General features: G+C 39.1%; 1 protein-coding gene across 3 annotated transcripts in view; it reads right to left on the reverse strand.

Annotated features, from left to right (window-relative positions):
• Nucleotides 1–3,433: 3,433 nt before the first annotated feature.
• Nucleotides 3,434–9,424, reverse strand: part of CLUAP1 (clusterin associated protein 1) — a 31,158-nt gene continuing 25,167 nt past the window's right edge. For all 3 annotated transcript variants that reach the window (XM_025048215.1, XM_006913886.3, XM_015591230.2), the window contains exons 11-12: nt 7,920–7,975; nt 3,434–4,450 (exon numbers count right to left, since the gene is read on the reverse strand). In XM_025048215.1, the coding sequence (XP_024903983.1) occupies nt 4,301–4,450; nt 7,920–7,975 (206 nt within the window). In that variant the 3' untranslated portion in view covers nt 3,434–4,300. The remainder of the gene's footprint in view (nt 4,451–7,919; nt 7,976–9,424) is intronic.

Here is a 9,424-nt window from a genome sequence, read left to right on the forward strand (position 1 = left end):
GAAAAAGTGTGCTCTCCAGGGACTTCAAGAGCAAACCATACTAGAAGTGGAAGGAAAGCCCCCTACCTCTTCCAAAACCTCTTGAGCACCCTCTACTGACAAGGCTTAACATCTTGCTGGCTGACAGAGAGCTATTACAAGAAATAGCTCCATTATCACAGAGCAGGCCAAAGATGAATTTGGAACTGAGGCAATAAAATTAGTAACAAGCACAGTGGGATCTGTCTTGTTTTACATATTAGAGTTTCTAATTGCTATGTCTTCAGGGTCAGTAATGTTTTCTTCTGCAGTGTCTGATCTGCTCTTAATCCCAGTTTGTATAGTTTCATCTCACTTTTTTTAATCTCTAGAAGTTTTAAGGTTTTCTTTATATCTTCCATATCTCCTTCATATGCTCATGCTTTCCTCTACCATCTAATATATGGAATATAACTGTTTGAATGTCCTACTATCATCTATCATTTCTGGATCATTTCTTGGCCTGTTTCTGGATTTTTTCTCATTATGCCTGGTAATTTTCAGACATTGAGAATTTTATCTTTCTGGGTGCTATTTTTTATATTTCTTAAAATATTCTTGAGCTTTATTCTCAAGCAAAATTACTTAGAAATAGTTGGAGCCTTTCAAAACTTGCTTTTAAACTTTGTTAGTCAGGATCAGCCATCCTTTATTCTAGGGCTACTTTGGCCCAACTTCTAAAGCAATGCCTCAGTATTCTGGGTACTCTGAGTCAAGAGAACTGTTTTAGGCCTATCTACAATAGACACTTTAGACATTCAGGGGTCAAAGATTGTGAAATCAACCATAGCCTTCTTACCCTAACTAGCATCATCTAATAACTGGTTACCTGGTATGTATGTTTTCAATATAAAGTATAAATTTAAGCAGAATGGCTCCTAATGCAGACTTTGCTTCATCAATTTCTCTATGTCTCCCCATCTCTGATTCAACCCCTCCCATTCCACAAGCTAGTTCCCTTCAGCTAAAAAACATGTTTTCCTTGCAAATAAATAAATTAAATGTAAATAAAAATTCCTCTGCCCCTCCAAAATATTCTTTGACCTCACTTTTCTCCCCCAGCTCTGCCCTCTTTTTACTTGTGATCATCCACCTTTTTGAACAATTATCAATACTCACTGTGTTGGTTTCAAATTCCAACTTCTCCTCAACCTATCACTTGCGGACTTCTGGCTAAGATCCTCGGTGATTTTTTTCTTTTTCTTAAAAGCCTACAGCACCCGGTATTCCTAGGTGGTCTACCATCCCAGTACTAATCAGACCCGACCCTGTCGGAGATTTCTTAATTGACAATGTCAACCTTGTTTATAAGGATCTAGCACTTGTTTACTTCTCCCTTCTTTGGAAATTATCCTCTGTCTTGGCTTCCTTAACATTACAACTTTCCAATCCTTTCTCTTTACCACTCTTCTTCAATACTCTTTGAAAAACTAAACATATTTTTCCTAATTATTAAAGTAAAATAGGGTCACTTTGGAAAACTTAGAAAATGCTTTCCCAGCCTCTTTCTTCTGGCTCCTTGTAGACTTTTCTTCTTAGACACAGGTGTTTCTCAGGTTTCCACCCTGAGCTCTCTTCTTTTCCCACATGTTCTCCCCTTAGGAATCTTATATTCAAATGATTCTCAAACCTAAATCTCCAGCTCTTACCCTTTTTCTGTCTATAGATTTATCTTTTAAAAAATAAATTTTCATCAAAGCAAGATGTATAGTAATACACATAGTTTAAAAAGCCAAAGAGTATTAGGCTTATAATGGAAAACAGCAGTCTCCTGTCCCATTCCTCCCCCTGCTAAATACCCCATTTTCAAAACTAAATATCCTACATATATGATTTCTTGCTTTATTTAGAGAGTATCTATTGACTTTCTATTATGGGAAATGGCACTTGGATGTACATAGCCATATGTTCCTACTTTTTGTTTCTCCATCCTTCCAACATAGTTATAGTATGATTTTTGGTTAAATCATTATTTATTGTTTATCTAATGACTTTACTAGTACTGATCACTACTGAGACATTTTCTTCCTATATAATTGTTCCATCTAGATTAAGTTACATTAGTTTTAAAATTTACTTAATTTTATATGTCACTATTGCTTAATTCTTCCCAAACTGTCCAACAGAAGTGTAAAATCTGAATACTATTTCTCACAGACACATTGGTTATTACATCACTTCCATTTTCCTAATGGCATCTCTTCTTGAACCCTTTGTCTTCCTGCTCCAGTCACATCTTTGTTCAAAGGAATTTTGTTCTGAGTAGGAGGTACTAACCTTTTAGTTCTCTTCCAATCAGTCTTGGATCCTAGCACCCAAGAGTTCACCTGGGCTAATCTAACAGCTATGTTATTTATGCAATATGTGTCACTAACCTAAAGGGACACACATTCCCTTCAGATGTCTGATACTGACATAATAGTTTAAAATGCTAATTAAAGAGATTTTGCATTTATTTCTTCTTCTTGTCCCAGCTAAAAAGGAAACAAGTTCTTTGGATAGCCCATTAGACATCCTTGGACTTTGTTCTTGATGGCTACCACTGATAAAAATTAAGGACTTAAAAAATTCCCTTGTATTTTCTGTCAATATGCATATTTTAAAGCATTTTAACAGATCCTTTAATTATACAGTAAAAAACTGTCAACAATGACCTAAATTCTAATTTTTCACTGACCTAAACACAAAATATTTGTGGGGGGGCTGAGTCTGCTCTGCTGCTTGACTAAAACCAAAAGACACCATGTTACAAGGCACTTGCACCTATTTGACTCCTGGACCCATTACAGTGACAGAAATACACTAATCTATGATGGAGTACTTAAAACTCCTTTGTTTACAAAGCTAAAGTAAGGAACTGCCATACCATGGTGAGACTCTGCACAGTTGGTTAACCAAGGATGAAGGATAATCAAGAAGCAGGTGAAACAATGAATCTCCCATTACAGCTGTTGCCTCTATCTGTGGACATGTTATCTGTAGCTTGTGTCAGACTTCCGTGCTAATCCTCATTAGAAAAAAGCATCACATAAGGAAAACAGATACACATTTTTAGTTTTTTTCAAAATATGTCAGGTTAGACTCACCAAAACTAAAACATCGAAGAAGATACAATGACCCTTTTGCACCTTAGAAGCCATGGCATCTGAGGTTGTTAGCATGGTTCCCAACACACCTACTTCCCATTTAGCTTATCATTTCAAAGATGGCACATCTCAAATTACTGGTGAATTAACTGAATGATGAATGTTTAAAAAAAGGGGTAATTTCGGACATAAAATTTAGGAAAATGTATGTGAAAAAAAAAAAGATGATTAAAATAATTTTCACGCAGTCTCCTAAAATTTACATGTATCATATTAACCTGTGAACTTTTCTTAAGTATTTATATTATTGGTACAAATAAACAAAATAATTGTATTTTCAAGAAAAACTTATTTAATAATATAAAAAGGTATTAAATACATTTATTAAGAGATAACTTCAGAAGTCTTCTGACTTTGTAATTGAAAAATGAAAACTGTTATGTGCTTTCCATATTAAAAAAACAAAACAATGCCACATATCTGTCATTTCTCATTTCACAACAAGGAAATTCTAGTGTTACTCTACCTAATTCAATTCTGGTTGAACATGAATCTGTATTAATGCTTTTTCCTTAATTTGCTTTCCTAAGAAGAAATGTCAGCCTTCTGATAGAAAATGAAGTACTTATAATCTGGAGCATCTCTCTGTTGCTTGATTTTCAAAGAAAGTTAGCAAAATTTCATTCAGAAAATTTTAGTAAAATACAATTCAAGCTTGGTGTTGTAAACATGCAGGAGAAAGTAAGACTATAAAATGAAATAAAGGCTAGAATTAAAAGTTTGTAAATTATACAAGTGATTAAAAGTTAGACACTCACCTATGATTACGAAAATGAGTCCTTGTATTCAGAGGTCTGTCCCTCTGAATCTTAGAGGAAACATGTGACAACAATAGCCAAAACTTACACAGAAACTTATTTCTCCTTGAGTTTTTGTCCTATAGATGTGAATCACTAAGAAAACATGTATTTCCAAGTTTCAAGAGATAAATAAGGCAAAGAAATCATCTTAGGGGTTTGCTCTGGTTCTCATTTAAGCTTCATGGAGCAACATAGGAGGCTAAAGCAAAAGCAGGTACTACATTATTAACAATGAGTCTAGGTGGCTTAGTGAACAAAATACGTTTCCTTCCTAACCTTCTAAGTTTACCTACAAATCTGAGGGTTTTAATCTGCCTAGGTCCCATGGCAAGAAGGTCAGAAATCATTGTCACTCTCATCTAGGGGCTCAGGTTTTCGGACCCTTCGACTGGACTTAGCTGGTGAGAGAGAAATGCTCTCATCTTCCAAATCATCATCGTCTTCTTCATCGTCTTCCATGTCAATTTCACTGTCCTCTGAGTCTTCCTATAGTAAAAAAACAACAAATACAACTGAGGGTCCCATCTCATTCCTGACACCGTGTTAGTGAGACTCTACCTCACTTTTTATGAGTAACTCAATAACTAGCAATACCCCCATGTGAAAGAAGAGCTTGGCAGAGATGGTCAGGCTGTGGGGACATAAAAATAGACCAATGTCTAGATATTGCTGGCTGGAATACATAGATCAATGTATCATCTAACCGGTACCTTTGAACACCAATGTGTAATCCAAGGTTGGTGCTACAAGGACGGCTTTCCCACTGACATCTCAGGAGCACCAATGGACCTGCACTGAGGCTCACTGAATGCTGCTTTTCTCCTAATGGCCCAAAGACCCATCAGTGGATAGCAAGGAGGGTGAGAACTTAGAGAGAGGGAAGGAAGGCTTATTTTGGCTTTTACCAGACTGGGGATGGAAAGCCACACAGGAAATGGGCATAAGGAGCAAAATAAAAGAAACACTCTTATCCTCTATCCTAGAGATAGAGGAACCAACTCAGCCAGGTTTTAAAATTGCAAATCCTGCATCCCAGGTAAACCAAGAAGATTGGTAACACTATCTAAATCATTCCCACAAGCATACATAAATGCTGCAATTTCCTTCTTCTTAAAAAAAAACCAAAAACCAAAAAACAAAAAACCCAAAACTTAATCCCACCTTCCTCTCCAGCTACCCTGCCCTGTTTCTTCATTCCCCTCACAACAAAACTCCTTGAATGAGTTTTGAACTCACTGTCCCCACTTGTTCCCCTCTCACTGACTCTTTAGCATGACTTTTCTAGTCAGGCTCACACACTACAATCCCCCTCAACTGTTCTTGTCATGACTGAAACATTCAGTGGATTCAAACACAATGGGTAATTGCCCATCCTTCTGTTTGATCTATGGGCTCCTTTTTCCCTGGCATCCACTCTTCTGTCTTCCAGGACTCTTTTCTTTCTGGGGGGCTCACTCCACCTCACTCCAGGGTCTTTTGTCTCACTTGCCCAACTCTCTTCATTTCCTTGGCCTCTGCAGTGTGGGGTCAGCTTGAAGCCTTGGGTTTCCTCTCTTATCTTTTTCTACAAGCAATCACACGTATACTCGCACTTAAAGACCACCTAGATATGGATGTCTCCCCTAATTCAATCTCCAATCTAGACCTGATCCTTGAACTCCAGACCTGAATTTCAACTGGCTACTCAGCACCAGCATGTGGACATCTAGCAGGCGACTCACACTTAGAACATCCAAAACCAAACTCTCAGTCTGCTCTCCAAGCCCCTTCTTCAGGTCTGCCCCAGCTTAGGAAATGAAAACTGTGCTTTCAGCTGATTATGCCACAACATAGGCATTCTTCATTCTCTTTAATACTCCATGTCCAATTAATAAAACCTGATTGTTCTCACCTTAGAAACATATTCAGAATCTAACCAATTCTCAACACCTCTGCTGCCACCACCCAAGGCTAAGCCACCACCACCATCACCTCTGAACTAGACTATTGCAAATGCCCCTATGGGGCTCTCTTAAATACAGGTCAGCTCTCGGCACTCCTGGGTTCAGGATTTTCCAGCACCTTCCCACTGTACTCAGGGAAAATGTTGAGTCCCTGTCACATCCTATAAAGCTCTACACAGCCCCTACTGCCTCTCCTGCTGCTCCTTCCCTCAGTTCACTCCATCTAGTCACACTGTTGCCTCTGGTTCTCACATGTAGAAACCACATCCCCTGTGACCAAGATGCCCCTGCACAGCACCATGTCCCTCATCACATTCAGGCCTCTGCCCTGCACAGCACCATGTCCCTCCTCACATTCAGGCCTCTGCCTAAATGTCACCTTATCAGAGAGACCTTTCCTGACCAATCAAAAACATCCCTCATCCCTGCCACTGTTTCTGAACCTGCTTTATTTTTCTTCTTACCACTATGACCCCTATATCTGCTTCACTACTGTTGGACGGTAAGCCTCATGAAGGCAGGGGCCTTGTTTCTATTCACAGCTATATTCCTCACAATCTGTAACAGCACCAGGCACATAACAGGCACTCAATAAATATCTGTCACATGAGTGAGAGAAGACATGAAGGACAAACCCCCACGCCTAGGAGGGGTACATGGAAACAGCTTCCCTGAAATAAACAAGTGACAACAGGCACAGAGGAGACTTAATCTACAATAAGGCATTTGTTTCAGAAGGTAGAAAGCCATACAAATGATCAAGCAAATCATATGAGGCCAGGAAGTGCTCTCCAGGCATCACCACCTGCAACACCAGACTTTCCCTATTTCTGTCTTGGATGGGTAAGATGAATGGATAGAAGCTGTTCAACCAGCCATTTCCTACCTTGTTAAACATTTTTGAAGTGGGTTCTCATGGTTCTCTAAAGACCATTTGCTATGTATTCAATGCTCTATCTTCTCTGTGCACCTTGCCCAGTAAACCTGAGTGACTTTTCCCTCCTGTGAATTTCTGTGACAGTACATACTGCTGGTACTAAATAGACCTTTTTATAAGAACATAAGGCCCATGCTTCTGTCTCTGTGCAGCCACACTCCAGACACATGGTGGCATTCAACCTGATGGGGAGGTCTGTGATGTGTCAGTCTAGTCACCCTTTGCCTCTTGGGACTCACAGCACTGCCAAGGACTACAACAATGAAGGAAGGCCTAAGAGTGATGGACGTTGTAGCCCCAACAGCTGGACCCCCAGCAAGTACCCCTTGTCTTCTCATTCTGATTCATTTCCTAGTCAGTTATCCACTCAATAATGCTCAAGGTACCCATAGCTTCTTGCCCAATCTCTCTGAAGCACTGGTCTCGGGAGAGCCTCCTTTTCATGTTCCCTTCCTAGAATGGAGCTGAAGAGAGGGATGGTCTTTACCCAGGGCCCTCAGCAGCATCTCTTTCTTTTTAGGTTATGGTTCAAGGGCAAGAGGACTCCCCACACAACCTTTCCTGTCTCTTGGCTCAGTGCTTGCTCCTCCTCAACATAGAGATCTTTAGGTAATTTCAATATTCACCATGGGACTCATTTTGAGTGGCTTTTTGCCCAGGAGACAAAGGCATCACTCTTGGGGAAAGCTCTCTGCTGGCCCTGAGTGGGTCGACACACACACACAAATGGATGAGGTGAAAAAGAAAACCAACCTGCTTCCTGGAGCTGGAAGTCTTGCATTTACCTAACAGAGCTGGTGCTGCTTCCATCTTTGGAAAGCGAGAGTGGAAAGAATGTGAGAAGGAAAAACAAAAGTAGGGCAAGCAGGTTCACTTGAAAAGAAATGCACCACCAACACGCAAAGAGAGTCTAGCTCCTTGGGAGACCAAACTCTGCCACAAACCCAGTGACAGGCCGGGCTGAGAAGCCACACCTCACACAAGCCAGTTAGACATGCTTAGCTCCTGGCTAATCCAGTCTGTGAGGCCAGACCAGAAAGAACATAACTACAAGAGAGGGATGGTCAGGACTCACATCGTCATCGGAGTCTCCACCTTGCATTGTACCCACGATGCGTTTAGTAGGTCTTCCTGTGGAGAACAAAAACATGAAGAAATTACAAAAACCTTGTAAAATAAAGTATGAAATGGTATTCAAGATTTGCTTTTCTTAGGAAACTGGGGGAAAAAAGAATCGTAAAAATTTACTCAAGTAGCATCGAACTAATCAGAACTGTCAACAAATGGTAATGAATTTTCTACATTTCCTGCAAACTGAAAAAAGAAAAAGGGCAGTAAAATGTAAGCATGAATCATAAACCAGAAAAATAAAGATGCATCCTACAAATATTTTAGGGAAAAATCACTGAATCCTATTATTAGTTTATATGCAGTGGAACAGGAATACTATCTGTCGAAAAAAGAAATATAATCTCCCTTTAGGGACTAATGTCATCTGTACTTGGATCTACATCTGAGCTTCAAAAGGAAAAAAGTTTAAGTATCATAATTAGTTATCTTTCAAAACACCATCATTATCTGAATGGATTCTCCACTCTTCCTTTGGAGGTTAATGTTGTCTAGATATGACTTCTACAAAAACTCGGGAGGCAAAGAACTGCTCTCATACCCAAAGGGTGAGAAAGGAAGACCCGTGACCTCTAGAGGAAGGCGGGGAAGGCAGCTCAGGGAGGAGCTCACTCAGGACAGGTCTGGATGTGACCACCAAGAGCTATTTACAGAAGATATCTCTTGGTCTGATAAAATGCAAATCTTGTACTGTTTCACTTCTGCAGTGGACAGTAGTAGAATTTAGGTGCACCAGTGCCTTTACTAGGTTCTACTGATCCAATCATAAACCTTTTTAGAGCCTTGGTTCTCATATGTAGAATGGGAATCATAATCCTTTTTCTATGAAAAAAGCAAAATGTAATAAAGACAGCTGGGCCTAGAATAAAAGAAAGCAGTTAACAACAAAATATAAAATAACCAGGAAAATGATTTGCCATTTAAATTTATTATGTATATAAAATGCAACTGTGCTCTAAAAACTAACAAATGATAGATAAGAAATGCTTTTAAAGGCAAATTTAGTAGGATCTATCAAAATTAAAATTTATATAACCTTTGATCTAAGAATTCCACTTTTAATGATACAACCTAAAGAAATACTTGCAGATATGAAGAAAGATGGATATACAAGAAGAGTAGAAATACCTTAAATATCAATATGGGAATGCCCATGTAATTCATAGGTACAGCCATATTATGGAATACTGTGTGGCTGTCAAAAAGAATGAAGCAGATCTATATTTTACTGACAAAGGAGGAATTCTAATACATTAAAAAAAAAAAAAAACAAAAAACAGATCGCAGAACCATATATATAGTCTGGTCCTGTTCAGGTTAAAAAATGTTTCAGGTGGTATCTGTGTCCACATTTGTGTGTGTGAGTGTGCATGAGAGAGAGAGAGAGAGAGAGAGAAAGAGAGAGAGAGAGAGAAAGAGAGAAAGAGAGAGAAAGAGAGAGTGAGAGAGAGA

This window comes from Pteropus alecto, unplaced genomic scaffold (genome assembly GCF_000325575.1).
Source record: "Pteropus alecto unplaced genomic scaffold, ASM32557v1 scaffold44, whole genome shotgun sequence".
In the NCBI taxonomy this organism is placed as follows: Eukaryota; Metazoa; Chordata; class Mammalia; order Chiroptera; family Pteropodidae; genus Pteropus; species Pteropus alecto.